The sequence below is a fragment of the Urocampus carinirostris genome, chromosome 2 (assembly GCF_059441175.1).
Source record: "Urocampus carinirostris isolate Australia breed hairy pipefish chromosome 2, RoL_Ucar_1.0, whole genome shotgun sequence".
NCBI lineage: Eukaryota > Metazoa > Chordata > Actinopteri > Syngnathiformes > Syngnathidae > Urocampus > Urocampus carinirostris.
In genome coordinates this window covers 34,328,286-34,344,643 of record NC_142350.1, presented here as the reverse complement: position 1 = coordinate 34,344,643, position 16,358 = coordinate 34,328,286, and the positions used below count along the sequence as shown (strand labels likewise).

Genomic DNA, 16,358 nt, shown 5'->3' with positions numbered 1-16,358 from the left:
TCAATTTTAATTCAATTTTTTTTTCTAAAAAAAAAAAAAAAAAAAAAAAAAACGTTTTGCAATATCCTTATATTATACCAAAATAATAACATCATTTAAAAATTATTTTGACATAATTTTGTTATGAACAATGCACATCATTTTAGGTTTATTTGAAAAACACTGATACCGTAGAGGTCTTAAACTTGGGCCCGCTGGCCGCAATTTGGATGATAGTTTGATTTTTAAAAGTTTAATTTAAGACAGCACAGGCAAATTGGGAATTATTTTGTTATTTGTGTAATCTCATCTCATCTCATCTCTCAGAGATGAGATGAGATGTTTTTTTATATTTAGATCTTGATGTGTGTAGATTTGTTTTATTTATTTGAGAACAATAGAATGTTTTGAATCTGAGTTTTCTTAAGGAAAACCTTATTTGGTTTGTGGCTTCTGTCCTAGAGTTTCTCTACGTATCCCAGGGTAAACATAACTCAATTTCAGAGACACTACTCTAGAATAGTGAAGCCACAATAGCCACATTATACATTTAGCAAATGACAATAACAAATTAATTTGGAATAAAAAAGAGGAAAAGTGTTAACAAATGTACGATTTGTGGTCCTTTCTGAGCAAGTTTTGAACCATTGGCGTAGGCCTACTGAATGTTTTCACAAATAATTTCATAGTTGTTGATGATAATTTACATCAGCAGCCTCTGACAATGCACTTAGTCTGAGGAGCCACTCATGTGAGGCTGGAACAGCCAAACCACTAAGAGGATGTGAGTTGGTCTTCATTCTGCTGAACTGCTGAGGGTGACTTGTGTGCTGGCATAACAATGGTATGTTTTGTATTAAAACATTCAATGCCAAAAGTGGTGGCATTCTGCATGCATCGCCGTTTGCACGTTTCAATTTCTTGCATGCTTTGCCAAAATATATGACGTCATTATGACATGATACTTTAAAATTGCACCGCTAACTGGGGCTGGGTCATCTCAGCGTACAACAATTCACTATGTGCCTTTGTCTGAAAAAAAAAATCGGTTTTGCTTTCAAAAGGAGTATAATAAGTAAGAGAAGGTAACACTGTTTAGCAGATGTTTTTGTTTAAATTTGACAGTAAAAGAGAAGCTCCGCTCACAAGCCAGCATGACTACCAAGAGACTTGTAATCAGCAAAACAGGAAATGCAGGATTTTCATTGCTCAGTCGCGACTGAACGAGACGTTGAAAAACATAACTTTGTTTGGCAATAACAATGTGTAACATGTTTATAATATGTTGGAGCTTCTTTTTTACTGTGAGCTTTTTGTGATGTCTATTTGGATAAAGAGGAGGCGGGATGAATGAATAGGAATAGTCAAGGGACAGAGGGAGGAGTCTAAAGGGTAGACCACAAACCAAAGGGAGGGGCACTTTTTTGTCTTCAGCTGTAACAAGGCAAGACGTAGCAAATACAGATTGCTTGACAGCTCATGTTTCGATTCTGGTGTTTTTTTGTTTCCCGGTTGATTATCTGTGGAGCGTATTTTTGGTACCATGGATAAATTCCAGACCGTCCTGCGCTTCTTCATGAACCAGAAAGCGACAATTGGCTACAGTTTTATGGCTCTCCTGACAATAGGAGGCGAGCGGGTCTTCTCCATGGTTTCCTTTCAGTGTCCCTGCAACCACGACCAGAACTTCGCCTACGGGCTGACATTTCTCCTGGGACCGGCGGCCGTGCTCCTGGTCTTGGGTCTGTTCTTCAGTGTAAGGTTATGGAGGCTCTACACCGGGTGCTGCCTCAATCCCATGAAGCTTTGTCCCCGCGGAAGATGCTTGGGATGCTGTCGAGTGTTGATGAGCATCTTTACAGGGGCTTGCGTGGCTCCTATAATGTGGCTTTCTGTGGCTCTTCTCAATGGCACTTTTTATGAGTGCGCCGTCAGTGGTCTGGATGAGAACGTGGTGGTGGACCTCTTCTGTAAAAACAAGACCATGAAGTGTCGGGAGGAGCTAGCCAGAGTTCCCTGTGGCAGGTCCAAGTTATCTGATGACGAGCGCATGGATCTTCTGCTGATGTTCAGAGCCCAGTCTCAGGTAAGGAAATCTCATGACTTTTTAGACTAATATCCATGCATTGTTAGAAATGTGTAGCGTTGGCATATTATAGTGTCAAGTCAAGTCATTTTTATTTGTATAGGCCTTAATCACAAAGAGTCTCAAAGGGCTGCACAGGTTATTACAGAGACTATTTTTCAGACCATTATTACATCATCCCCTCATCTGGAACCAACATGAGGGCAAGGAAAAACTCAAAAACCTCAACATGAGGAAAATGAAGAAACTTTGAGAAGGGACCGCACATGTGGCATCCCCCTTCCAGTATTACCAGACAGACTGTGTCCCGACGGATCACCACCTTATCGTGGTGGGGCACTTTGTGCGTCTCCATGACCCCTAGAGCTATGTCGGCGGGAGTCTTGTACTCCTGGTAGGGTTACCCAAGCCGAACAGGTCGAAGGGTAGAGTCCAGACTAGATAGATAGATAGATAGATAGCTAGATAGATAGACAGATACTTTATTCATACCCGAAGGGAAATTCACATTTCCAGCAGCATCCCTGAGCTGAGAACAATACAATAATAAAGCAAAAAGAATACAATATACAAATACCCAGTGTGACGTGCAAATGCCCACTGTAGCGTGTTATATAGAATATCTAAATAGTGCTACACAGAATACATATTGCAATAAAATTCGGTAATATGCAATGTAGGTGGTGTGGTTTAATGTGGGCTTTTAGTCTGCCGGGTAGAGTTAAAGAGCCTCATGGCATGAGAAAGAAAAGATCTCTTCAGTCTGTCCGTAGTACAAGACAATGACAGCAGTCTATCGCTGAAACTGCTCTTCTGTCTGGAGATAATGCTGTGTAGTGGATGCGATGGATTGTCCATGATTGACCGCAGCTTTTCCAGTGCCCTTCTCTCAGCTACTGTTGTTAGGCTGTCCAGCTCTTTGCCTACAACAGAGCTCGCTTTCCTAGCCAGTTTATTGAGACGAGAGGCATCCTTCTTCTTGACGCTGCCTCCCCAACACGCTGTCGCATAGAAGAGGGCGCTTGCCACAACTGTCTCATAGAATATTTTCAGGAGCTTTTTGCAGATTTTGAAGGAGTCCAGCCTTCTGAGGAAGTAAAGTCGGCTTTGCCCTTTCCTACATAGAGCTTCTGTGTTGGCAGTCCAGTCCAGTTTGTTGTCCAGCTGCACACCCAGGTATTTGTAGGTCTGGACAAATTCTACACATTGTCCTTTGATGGTTACAGGAATCGGGTGAGTTCTGGTTCTCCTGAAGTCCACCACCATCTCCCTGGTCTTGGTGGTGTTCAGGTGCAGGTGGTTTGCGTCCTGAATCAATTTCCTGTACTCCTCCTCCTGCCCATTTCCGATACATCCCACGATCACAGTGTCGTCGGCAAACTTTTGCACATGGCAGGACTCAGAGTTGTACTTAAAGTCCGATGTATACAGAGTGAATAGGAACGGAGAGAGCACGGTCCCCTGCGGACATCCTGTTCTGCTAACCACAGTGTCCGATGTACAGCCCCCCTGTTTCACATACTGGGGTCTGCCTGTCAGGTAGTCAGTAATCCATTCTACAAGGTGTGAGCTAACTCCCATCTCTGTCAGTTTCCTACTCAGTAGCAGAGGCTGTATGGTATTGAAGGCACTGGAGAAGTCCAAAAATGTAATCCTCACAGCCCCCTTAGCCCTATCCAGGTGAGAGAGGGATCGGTGTAACATGTATACTATAGCATCCTCCACTCCCACCTTCTCCTGGTAAGCAAATTGCAGAGGGTCGATGGCGTGACGGACCTGTAGCCTCAGGTGGTGCAGTAGCAACTGCTCCATGGTTTTCATCACATGTGATGTCAGGGCGACCGGCCTGAAGTCGTTGAGTTCCTCAGGTCTTGATTTCTTTGGGACTGGGATGATGCAGGATGTTTTCCACAGCTGAGGGACCCTCCCCTGTTCAAGGCTCAGGTTGAAGATGCGCTGTAGACTAAGAGTGATCCCAAAAGCTGGTGGCGGTACGCTTTGAGGCGGTTTCCTACAAACCTGGATCCCGGCAGCCGCCCGCAGTTGTAGGAAGATGCAGGTCGTCTAGGGTCTCCCTTGCCACTGGAACCATCTTCTTTACAATCAAGATAGTGGCGTTTGGAAAAGCGCACCCCTCACGCCACTTTAAAAACCATCATTGCGCAGGTATCCTCTTTTACCTGAGGCTCCGACCACAATCCAGGATCGGACTGTTCAAACATCAGCAGACTCACGAATAAAAGAAGATGGTCATCATCGAATCGATGGACAACCCCAAGGATTACCAGACAGCAAAGGATGTTGCAATCACAAATAATACAGAGATATTGTCCACGAAAAGTATAGGTTATTCATATGCTATAGAGTAGAAGTGTGTTTTAAGTTTGGATTTAAACAGTGCACTTGGTGCAGGAGGCATTCTCCAGAAACAAGCCTCAACTTGCAACTTGGAATCGTTTGCTCTGGTTAAACCAGGTGGATTTGCTGTGAAGTCTATAATAAAGACTAAAACGAACTAGCTCCTATCAAGTCTTTATCATATACTTCAGTTGCTCAACTAATGTTCCCCAAATTGTAGACAAGTGGAGTTTTATCAAACAAAACATTGTAAAGAAAACATTTTGGGGTCGACTTCCCCCTCAAACTGGTCGGTGAATTATTAATACATATGTCAGCGTAATTATTTGGAAGGCACAATTCCAGCTAGTTCACAAATAAAATCGGTCAAACAGGGGTCTCCAACACGGTGCCTACAGGCACCCGTTAGCCCCTTAGCATATCTGAATAACCCGCAAACAGGTTCTAAAAATAGCTCCCCATCATTGTGATTTTCCAGGAAATTTTATTTCTAACTAGCATGATATTTTAGTGGTTGACTGAGTCTATTTTAATTCAACTTGTATTATTTACAACCTAGTAATAGCATGATAAGATGTCCTTATATAAATGCAGATCAAACTGGTAGCCTTTGTGCCAATCAGTAACCAAATGTTGATACTAGCTTCAAAAAGGTAGGTTAACCCCTGCTTTAGAATATTCAAAAACAATTTCTACACCAATTAGATAAAATTAATTCATTTACAAATAAGTATAAACTTAAATATTAAATGCATGTGTAGATGTCTGTAATTTAATACGTTCATAAATGCATACGAAAAATTAGTTAGGTATTTTTCCCCATGTATTGCCAAGGTATAATCAATCAATCAATCAAAACACTTTATTTGCCCCCAACGGGCAGTTAAAAGGCACACAGAGTAGCATACAACACCCACCCACAAACAAACAAAAAATAATGAATACAACAATCTTTTTTTTTTTTTTTCTGCTAGTCCGGCCCTTGTGCCAAATTTTTGAACCTAATGTGACTCACGTCTCATGAAGTTTGCCGAACCCTGTCGTGGCTCATGTATTGAAAAGGGATGCAAATGTTTTGTGATTATGATTTTATTTTGTTGGTGTAAGCAGATTCTGGGCTGGTGCATCATCATCATCGCAGCCACGTTTGGACTTCTCGGTACCTGCTACACTAACTGCCGTTCCAAAGTCAGCTTCCTTCAACTCACGTTCTGGAAACGTTATGTGGAGAAAGAGAGGGAACAATTCGATGCCTATACGCTGGAGTATGCGTCCAAACTAGCTGAACGAAATCTACAAAGTTTCTTTGAGAACAAAGATCCCGATCCATTCCCGTTCCCTAACCACAAGGCATGGGAGGAGATCTCAGCACTCTACACTTTCTCAAAGAGCGAGCAGTATTACAGTACTCTGCAACGTTATGTAGAGAGAATAGACAGGGACCTTGCACCAGAGAAGAGACCGGTCATGGACTTGGAACATGGAATTGAGATGAAATAAAGAACGGAACTTTGGGAACAGGTATAGCAGCAATGAAGAGCATAAGCACTCTGTTTGACAGCCTTGCTATTTTTTATGTATTTTATCATAACTTACTTCAAGATCTAAACATACTGTACACAAACAGTGTGTTCAAAAACCTAATAAGGAGTAAATAATGCTCACTATTTGACTGACTGTTTTCTGGATTGGAGCTTTTTATTTACCAAATTTGAATAAAATTATTTGATACGGTTGATACATGATTACCTGACCTCATGGTGCAACTTAATTATGAACATTCTCATTGTTGTAAAAACATACTTTGAAAGGCCCCTAAAGTATATGATTTTTCTTTTTGATGTCTTTTTATTTGCATGAACCAAATAGTTCAAGAAACTGAACTTTTGTTCTTAGGATTCTTAAAAGTTGTGAAGTGTAAATGTAAACTTTTCACAGTTATTTCAAACAGTGGGAAGCTAATTTCTAAAAGCTGTTACAAAATTATAACATGGAAATAAAGTGTGTGTGCCTTGTTTACAGAATGTGAACATTTGTATGTTACTTTGTTTGATTTTCTGAATTAAAAGACATTTTCTTTTTTAAGAACGTTTTTTCTTTTTTTAAACGACTTTGTGAAAGCTGGAGTTCCTATCCAATGCAAGTGAGTGACCACATTCCAAATACAGTATGGTTGTTTTAGTAAGATGCCAAAACCTTAAACGCATTTTTTATCAGATGATTTAATATCAAATAAATACAGTACATCATTCAATGTTAAGTAATAAAAAAAACACAACCGTGATAACCTAATTTGAGAATCGACAAATAAAAAATACATTTTTTCAATTTTATTAAAGAATAACAAATACATTCATCCCAAGGCAGGAGTTTAAATTATTAGAAAAAATGCTGTGTTGTTTCTGCTATATATCTATATTTATATATTTAACAGGCTATGAGTGCAAATGATATAATAATGATATTAATTTTATCAGTACACATATTTAAAGTTATACATTTAATTCCAAAGAAAGTTTCAATAATGTACATACAGGTAGTTGAATCCCAAAAAATTGGTCGGAAAAAATGGTCAGGCCTATAATATTAAATTATAAAAGGTTCTACATCTGCTCGCCATTGAAGGTGTCCACAAATACTGGCCCAGGAGCAGGTGGCACAGGGCCAGGTGACTCCACCACAGGTATTAGAATTAGAATGGTCTTTTTAATCATTGATAGAGTTGTAGTGAACAATGTATAAAATTAGATTAGACGTGGTACTGCAGTTTAATCATGTAATAAAAAAAGATAAAAATAAAAATAATATTAGGATAGGCAATATTTTCAAGGTAATAGTTGTATACTGGCTTAAGTAGTAAACAAATGAGAAAATAATGCAATGAAAAAGTAAAATTACATTAGCAGCGAAATTTTGCAAATTCGGGGATTAAAGAAATAAAATAAGAATATATAAATTTCTTAAAACCTAAGTAAGATGTTCTTTATCAGTGAGCAACGTAATGCTGTAAATTTTACCCTTGATGGGACCTCCACCCTGACCAACGCCAAGTCTGGTCTCATAATGAATCAAATCAACGTTAACACAGTTCAACAGAATAAACCTTCTTGATGAGTTAAAATAAAAACATTGAGATCCATTTTTTAAAAAATTCTGCCCTCTTGCATTCATTTACGTCACCAGGAGCAGGTCCGATGTTACTCCAGTGTCTCGAGATATGTGTTTTGCATTCTGGACTAATTTTCAATTTTACGCCATTGAAACCCATGATATGACAGTATTTATGCTCTTCACTTAAATGACCGGAGAAGAATGGAAATCAATTGTTTGCATCCTGCTGAAAGGCTTTCAGGAATATGTGTATTTCCTTCGCAGGCTCACAAAAGCATTCACAACAGCTTTACCTTTCGGTGAATAAACGATCACATCAAATTTGCTGCCAGAAGATGTTTCAAACAGGGTCTTGCTTTTGCCATATGTATCTTGATGACAAGATGGAGGCGGATGTAATCCTTTTTTAGGCCACATGGGAGTTAAATGTATCCCAGCACAAGAAAACTTTAAAGCAACACTTACAATTTTGCTCAAAAATTGATTATGCTACGGAGTAAATTATACTCTGGACATGAGTTCATGTTGTGGGGCCTAAGCTCAGTCAGATTTACTGTGGCATGAAAAGTCTTTAGCTACAGTATTTTATGGGGTGCCCCATACCACACACAAAGCAAAGTTCTAAAGTGTTTGGAAGCTCTTTAACACAAGCTGAGTATTAAAAAACATAAGAGGACTTATAATTAATAATAATAATAATTTCCTTTGTATTGTCATTCTTTGTAACAATGTACACAGAACGAAATGTCGATACACCTGACCCGTTGTAGCGAGCCGATGCAGCCGCAGCCAACAGAGGGCGCCGCCATTATACCAATTAGGTATGTCTCGGCCGAGGCGCGAACCAGCGACCTCCCAGTCTCAAAGCGGGCACACTACCATCTAGGCTACTTGATTTGGAACTTGAAAATTCAAATATAGAGTTCATTTTCCATGTGCCAACGACGAAGGACTAAGTAGGTCTTGTTGAGAAATAGCATTTTTCCGCTGTGCGGTCATTTGATTCTGGGTAGCAAGCAAGTAGGTTTTTATCAATTAAAAGATTAATCAGGCAAAATAAAAAACAAGCTTTTCAGTTTTAAGCTCTCATCTAGCCATCCCATTGCAACTTTAAGTGAATTGTTAAAGCAATGGGATGTCACACTTTAACGCTCACATTTCAAAAATAAATATTATACAATTGTCATGACTACTTTGTTATTCACTTTTGGTTCATCTAAAATGTTTGATTGTATCTACTAGCAAAAAAAAACTACATATCCTCCACAACAACATAGTTTCTTTAACTTCCCATTTACCAGTGCAGGTTTTGAATCAAGACAAGATTCAAAATTGGTTGTAGGTACAGTGTGTATCATTAAGTAACTTCTATGGATAAAAAAAACGCATGGATTAAATAAAACAATAGTGATTTGAATAACAAGCAAAAAAAGACGAACTATCATATAAACATGTTTTTTGAATACTCACAGAGTTTGAAAATTGCCTTTGTTTTGCCCAACATGAGCCTCACCTAGATGGAGCTCACATAATTGTATGCAATCTTGCTGCTACGGGTACCCAAAAACCCCAAAACTTGTAAACGGCTGGGAAAAAAAATAAGAAGAATAATGATGTGGTTTTGGTCACTTTGAGTCTCTGGAGTTCATATTCTTCGTTGTTTGTTTAGCACTCGTTATCACTTGCACTTCCCATTACAACGACATATTTTGGTCAAATAACAAACACTGTACAATAGCGATATCGGCTTTTATGAACCAGCACCCTTTAGAATACGGAATTGGGGCGTATTTTTATGCTTTTGTTGAACAATTTGTAGAATACAAACTCTAGCTACTTCATTAAATGTTGAAACACGTCAATGAAACAGTACATCGAAGGACAACTGTACCTGGTTCATACACCGTACCGTTAGGTGACAGTGATGCGCCATTGCCATGTCTTGCCAACGTCAAAGCTATAGAAGAAACCTCACAGACAGTAATAATGGAAAACAGAGAAGCCGTTCTGTTTCTAAAACGAAAACAACAGAAACTGTGGAATACTATTGAACCAATCACGAACATACGTGGCAAGACTATACATACATAATCACAAACTAAAGGATTTAAAAAAAGCTTTGGGTCATTTTACTCTTGTATTATGTGTGGCAATGAATGGATGGGTGCAATCGATCGTCATCGAACTCCCGGAACACACAGCATGTGACGAGAGCTGCCTGCAACATCGCGGGGATGATTTTGCCAATTTGTAGATAACCTGCACCGACAACAAAATGACAGACTACGCCGAAGAACAAAGAAATGAACTAGAAGCAATCGAGTCCATATACCCCGACTCTTATACAGGTCTGAATTCATTCATGATGAGATAGGAGCGAAAGACTGCTAACACTTCGCTAGCTAGCAGTAAAAAAAAAGAAGCCTACTTCTGTAGGTATCATAAACAGATGACCTCTTTTGAGGGATTGTAAATTAAAATTAATATGCAGTAAAACACATATTAATTTTATTCATATTATCTTAGTATGTCAAGAGACATGTGATACCTTATCTGACGTGTTAAAAATGGTTCAACAAGTGAAATAGAAGGGAAATTTTTCTATACACAGACACAATTTTTTCTCAGTGTTACGCACTTGTTTAGGGTGGTTATGGCTATGGGGAAGAAACTCTTTATGAATCTGTTAAACCTCTCGTTTAAGGGACCTGTAGCGCCAGGGTTTCCCCAAGGTGCTTAATAACTTGAAAAAGTCTTACATTTCATAACTGCAAATATAGGCTTTGAAAAGGTCTCAAATCAAGTTTGGTTGATTGGTTGGATCCCTTCACCACTAGGGTCGTGGGGGGACTATGTCCTGGGGTGTGTCGTGGACAAGTACAGCCTGGTGGCACTCATCCCTCTCTAGGCCAACATATGTTTCCACCCAGTCTCGAACTGAGGACTTTTTGCATGTTAGGCGAATGTGCTAACTAACCACTGCGCTCACGGAAACACAAGTCTTAAATGTATCCCTCAAATGTCTCTCGGCTGCCTCAGTCCCACTCTTAGTCCAGGCTTGGCCGGGTTGGGTGCCAGTGCAGTACGGCTACTGTTGTAAACCAAGTTTCAGCCGCCCGATACACAATTCTTTCGATGCGACCCCGGGCGGGGATTTAAAGTCTCTGCTGTCACAGCTGGGTGGCGTCTTATGCCAGGGTCTGTCACGACTCGGCGTCCGCCTCCTGCGTCTGTGTGCTAGAATAGATGCGAAATTGGTTTTAAATTTCATCGGTTGTGGTCTTGTAAAGGTCATAAAAAGTCTTCAATTTGAATTGAAAAATCCTGGGGGAATCCTGAGCGCCTCCCAGAGCGCATCAGATCAATAGGGTGGTGGCTGGGGATAGAGGAGTCATCTATAATGTTGGCTCTGCTGCTGTACCACAGGCCAGGAATGTCCTGGACGTGAAACAGCCAATGATTTCTTAGGCTGTGTTGATGACTTTAAATGATATGGTTATTCTGTCTGCAGCCGTGCTAAAAGATTCATGGGTTATTGACCTTAAAAATTCATTGCAGTGCTTTCAGAAGATCCCATCAGCTTCACGATCACTGTGACATCAGACGCGGGGGAAAATGGTGAAAGTAAGTATGCGAGTTACATAAAACCCTTCTTTTCTAAATAAATGCAAACTTAAAACTCTTTGTGATGATGCTACATTGATGCAAATGGAAGTTTTGCAATGATAAAACCTCAAGTCACTCTCAGGAATTTAGGTTTAAATGCTGACAATGTCTTATTTTTCTTCCTTCGTAGCTGTGGAAGTCACTTTAAAGTTTACGTATGTTGAAAAATACCCAGATGAACCACCGCAATGGGAGTTGCACTCACAAGAAAACCTGGAAAACAAAGATGTGGACGACATCCTTACACTATTGCAGCAACAGGTCTGATCCTAATGTGTCAATATAAGTTTGACTAAGCCATGCAGATTGACTTCTGCTTTGGCTCATACCGTCCTGTCATTGCAGCCTGTCTAAGATGTTTTCAGTTTTTTAAGCAGAACAAACTTAAAGAAAGTATGTGCAGATTTTGTCAAACAGAGAGTCTTAAGCTACAGTATATTTTATTATTATTATGATTTATTTTCTTTTTATTTCAACCATTGTGTCTGTGTACGTGACGTTCCGGTTGGGTTGGGAAAAATCAGGGGGGTTTGTTTTTGATTGTACACTTAAGGTTATTATACAGCATTGCGGATTGCAATTAATTTCCTGAAAAGTGCTTTCCAAAGACATTCTGTTTGATATTGTAGTTTTACTACAGGGTATTTATATTAAAAGATGACTTGATCTACACTTAAGTGCTCTTAACCTGTATTGCATTATTGGAAGATTTGTTTTAATAAATTGTCCCCTGTTTTGTCTGAAGGCAGAAGAAAATCTGGGAATGGTGATGATTTTTACCCTAGTGACAGCCGTGCAGGAGAAACTCAATGAAATAGTGGATATGATGAAAAACAGGAGAGAAGAAGAGAAACTGCAAAAAGAAAGAGATACAGAGGAAGCAGAAAAGGTATTAGTAGAGCATTCTGATCTCTTATCTGTGGAGTAGCGTCGCACCTTCTTTAAATTCCCCAAAGAGTTAAATTTACCTCGAGGTTACGTCATTGCCAACTGAGAGTGTACAACTGCAAAAAAAAAAAAAGTTTTAGATCTTCAAATAACACAAAACATGAAAAAGCAGTTTAAATGGGTTTATTGTCATTATACAAAATGAAAACAAAATTGGAGGGTTTCTCCTGTCGGTGTAAGACAGCAATTTAGAGAGCGTCTTGCTAGCTGCGCGCTAGCATCGGATGTCCTCGAATGGGGACATATCTCTGCAATTATTAAAATAAGAATGTTGTGGTTTCCCACGAGTTGTGGCTTCACGTCATCCATTTCATGTTTAATGGACCTGGCATTGCCAAAATAACGGGTCTGCAGCGGTGGCTTCGGAGAGTTAGCCTAGCCGATAGCAGTAGGCCGGACCAGCAACACTGCTCTTGACTTCTCCCAGACGTCGCCCGAGTCGCTTCTAGAACCCTATGATAATGCGCCAGGCATGCTGGTGACCAGCATTTCTTTGCGTTCTTCTGGCTTTTATTAGAGTCTGATTCAATTGAAGAATTCCTTTTACAAGCTGCTAAAGTACTAGCTCCTGTGCTTAGCAGTTTGTTTTGATTCAGAGACGTTGACCGTATACAGCAGCTTATCACAGCGTGCACACCCACCCAACAGAGAGCGCCCTCTTTAATCTGCGCCCGCTGAATACAATGCACAATACAATGATATTCATTCAAAAATCCGCTAAGGAGTGTACCAGCCATAACCAAAGCGCAAAGTAGCGAGGCGTCTCTGTATTTGGAATCATGATAATACCTCAATGGTAGGTCTCTTCATTCTAAACTGATGAGGGAACCCTTATGTGTGCTTGACAGGTGGCGTTCCAGGGCACAGTAGTAACAATAGAAAACTTTCTGGTGTGGAAAGCCAATTTCGAACTTGAGGTTGCTGAAATACGGAAGAAGAAACAGAAAGAAGAGGAGCAGTCTGGGAAAGGGAAGCTCACAGGTAATCTTACCTGTATCCTAGTCATAGATCCCTTAGTATCTGATGATGTCACTTGAAAGAGGTCCGATGCGTAAGAGCACTAGAGCTTTATGACGTCATATACCACTTAACCATCAAAATTGTAATTGTTTTCACTTTTACTAGAATGTTTAGAATAGTAAAAGTACTTAAAATGTGTAAACATGGGCTTTGCTTTGATGTCAAGGTCTGTTCCAAGAATCTAGAATTATTTGTGTATTGCTGTAAACAAGGTCAACTATAAACCATTGATAAAACAAAGACTTGGGTTGTCCTAACTTCTGGGGTTCTGTGTATTCAGAAACTCTGCAGCCACATGTTGTATCTTGATTGATTGGTAAATATTTTTTCACAGGGAAACAGCTGTTTGAGAGGGACCGCAATTTGGACACATCGGACATTCAGTTTCTTGAAGATGGTAATGTGTTGAGAACCTTTTTTCATAATTTGTTCAATAAGTAACTGTTGGTTTTAGAGCAGGGGTCCCCAACGTGTTGTCCACCAGGACCAGGTACACCTGAGTAGCTCGCAGACCGGTTCTGAAAAAAGCTCACCAGTGATGGGTCATTGAGATTTTCTTAGAAATTAGTTGGCTTTCTGGCATGAGAAATCATTGGCATGATCAGCATCTTTGATTACATCAATTCTTTATAAAACTTCATGTAAATAACTTATACAAGGCAGATGATTTATTGGTTGACTGAGTCTATTTTAACCCTACTTCTAACCGGTACCCTTTTGTGTTAATCAGTAACGATAAAAAGTAGCTCCTAGCTTAAAAGGTTTGTGACCCCTGTTTTAGAAATTCTATTGTTTTAGTTGTTATTGCATTGTTAAAAATAATTTCATGCCAGATGTATAGTATGTGCAACAGTGTAGGAATTAACTAAGCCTAGTATATCATGGTAACTTCAGACTGTTTTAGTAATTTTCTTTTGTATTATTGGCAAAAACACCTTTAAGGTGGTGTATGTAACTTCAAAAATATGCTACTTGCTGACGCCATCTTCTGGCTGAAATCAGCATTGCAGTTCCTTTTGTTGTGCGAGCAAGTACAGTGGAACCTCGGTTCTCGACCATAATCCGTTCCAGAAACCTGTTCGAAAACCGATTTGTTCGATCACCGAAATAATTCTTCCCATTAAAAATAATGTAAATCGTTTTAATCCATTCCAACACCCTGAATGTTTACCTTGAATGTTTAACGTAAACATAAAGCTAACCCAGGCTAATCGTACGTTCGCGTTATCGTAATGTTCCGTACGAGTGATTACGCTAACATGAACGCGTAAAAATAAAAAAATCAGGCCATTTACAAGTCATTTAGCTCCCGGGTCTCCACAACAAGTGGTGAGCGGTTCATTGGAAAGGGGGCTCCGTTCCAACACCCTCAATGTTGGGCTCCGTTCCAACACCCTAAATGTTTAACGTAAACTTAAAGCTAACCCAGGCTAATCGTACGTTCGCTTTATCGTAATCTTATGAATAGGATTTCTTACCTTTGTGGTGGTCAGCAGAAGGCGCTCGCACACCTCCTTCATATTTGGCTATTATTTCTTTCTTAAATGCAATAGTTGTACGCACTACTTTTCTTTTTTCACCTGTTGCAACTTTGCTGCTTGCACTGACTTTCTTCGGTGGCATAATAAGGGGCTAAAACACCCGTACGCCGCTCAGCTTCGCACCCTAGCGTACGCACTCACGCATTACCGGCGTTCAAACTCTGATTTTTTTTGACCGAACAGCGAAGCAAGAATTTCTCGAAATTTTTGGTCGGACACCGATTTGTTCGAACTGAGAGGCGTTCGAAAACCGAGGTTCCACTGTATATAAAATTCTTAAGACGCCCTCAAATGAACCCTTCTTTTTCATCTTCTTGGGGGGTTTGAGTTGGTATTTGGACTGTGTTTGAAACGGCCTTTTTCTTACTTTTACAATTTCCATCCTACAACTAAAGAAAACCACAACAATACCCGTGATTTTACTCTGCCCCCCAACTCCTTCCCTTTAGAGCAGGGGTGTCAAACTCATTTTAACTCTGGGGCCATACGATAGAACAAATATTCTCGGGGGCCGGAGTAGTAGCTTGAAGAGAGAGAAAGAAGAGAAAAAGAGAGGGTGGGGCAAAGAAAGACAGAAAGAGAGAAGAGCGATAAAGAGAAATAGTGAGAGATGGGGAGAGAGAAAGAAATCCAAAGAGGGGGAGGAGAGAAAAGAGTAGAAGAGAAAGAGTGTAGGGAAAAGCAAGTGAGAAAAAGGAAAAGGAAAAAAGGAGGAGAGCAAAAGGTAAAAGGACTCAGAGAAAAAGACAAAGGAAAAAAGAGACACAGAGAGTAAGAGACAGGTGAGAGAAAAAGGGAGGAAGAGAGAGAACGAAATACAAGTAGTGTCTTTGTGAGAGGCACCTGGCTTTGGCAACATTGAATGGACATATGTCAACCTGCAGCTCGTTTTTCTCTTGCGCTTCTCTGAGCGTTGTTTCGTGGGCCAGATTCATTCTCAAAGTAATGCACTTTGTGGCCGAAACACAGACGATAAAAGTAAATAGCAAATAGGAAAGGTGGGGAAAAAACATCAAGTCTCTTTGAACTCAGTTGGGAATTGTTAGCGCAGACTTAAAGGAAATATCTCATTTTAAACTCTTTAAAGACATCTCAACGTACGCACCCCGCCTCTTAAAGATATAACCCAATAGGTCTAATAAAAACATGCCCATTTTTCTTGTTTCAGCTGGAAACAATGTGGAGGTGGACGAATCACTGTTCCAGGACATCGATGACTTGGATTTGGAAGACGACCCTGACTTTGACCCTTTAGAGATGGGCAGTGATGAGGACTGAAACTGCAGTACATAAAAAGACTGCATGTGACTGACACAAGCACCATTCATCGTCTGGAATAGAATACTGTACATGAGTAGGAGCATCAAGATACTAAATTGCAGTCAAAGGGAATCTCTTTTTTTTTCAAGGTGGTCATGCATCTTTTGTTAATTATGTCTTCTATAAGTGTTGAAGAGACCTTGAGTTTTTGCGCTGTCCACAAGGGTGTACTATAACATTACCTGCAAATGGAAGTTAAAGATCACTATTGCAAAACTAATTGACTGGTTTTGAGTTTATAGTCACCAATGTTATTACAGATGTATTTGTTTTTTAGGCATCGCTGTAAAAATCCAAGGAGCATATTTTAAATAAACATATTTACACCA

General features: G+C 39.9%; 3 protein-coding genes across 7 annotated transcripts in view; 2 read left to right on the top strand and 1 right to left on the bottom strand.

The window, feature by feature from the left end:
- Positions 1-9,443, bottom strand: part of cnot10 (CCR4-NOT transcription complex, subunit 10) — a 33,250-nt gene extending 23,807 nt beyond the window's left edge. For 2 of the 5 annotated variants that reach the window (XM_088326259.1, XM_088326266.1), the window contains exon 1: positions 9,005-9,043. The gene's annotated coding sequence lies outside the window, so the exon portion shown is untranslated. Of the gene's footprint in view, positions 1-9,004; positions 9,044-9,425 lie in introns of those variants that run through there. The other 3 variants (XM_088326260.1, XM_088326261.1, XM_088326267.1) reach the window with 3 other exon arrangements.
- LOC148371709 (calcium homeostasis modulator protein 5-like) lies at positions 70-6,454 on the top strand. The gene is made up of 2 exons (XM_088326269.1): positions 70-2,065; positions 5,534-6,454. Exons 1-2 carry the CDS (start codon positions 1,523-1,525, stop codon positions 5,921-5,923), a joined length of 933 nt encoding a protein of 310 aa, XP_088182395.1. The 5' UTR covers positions 70-1,522; the 3' UTR covers positions 5,924-6,454.
- Positions 9,444-9,693: 250 nt separating the features above from the next.
- On the top strand, positions 9,694-16,358 carry rwdd1 (RWD domain containing 1). The gene is made up of 7 exons (XM_088326258.1): positions 9,694-9,882; positions 11,093-11,158; positions 11,331-11,461; positions 11,946-12,089; positions 12,997-13,129; positions 13,503-13,565; positions 15,878-16,358. The coding sequence occupies exons 1-7, from the start codon at positions 9,810-9,812 to the stop codon at positions 15,985-15,987; spliced, it is 720 nt and encodes a 239-aa protein (XP_088182384.1). The 5' UTR covers positions 9,694-9,809; the 3' UTR covers positions 15,988-16,358.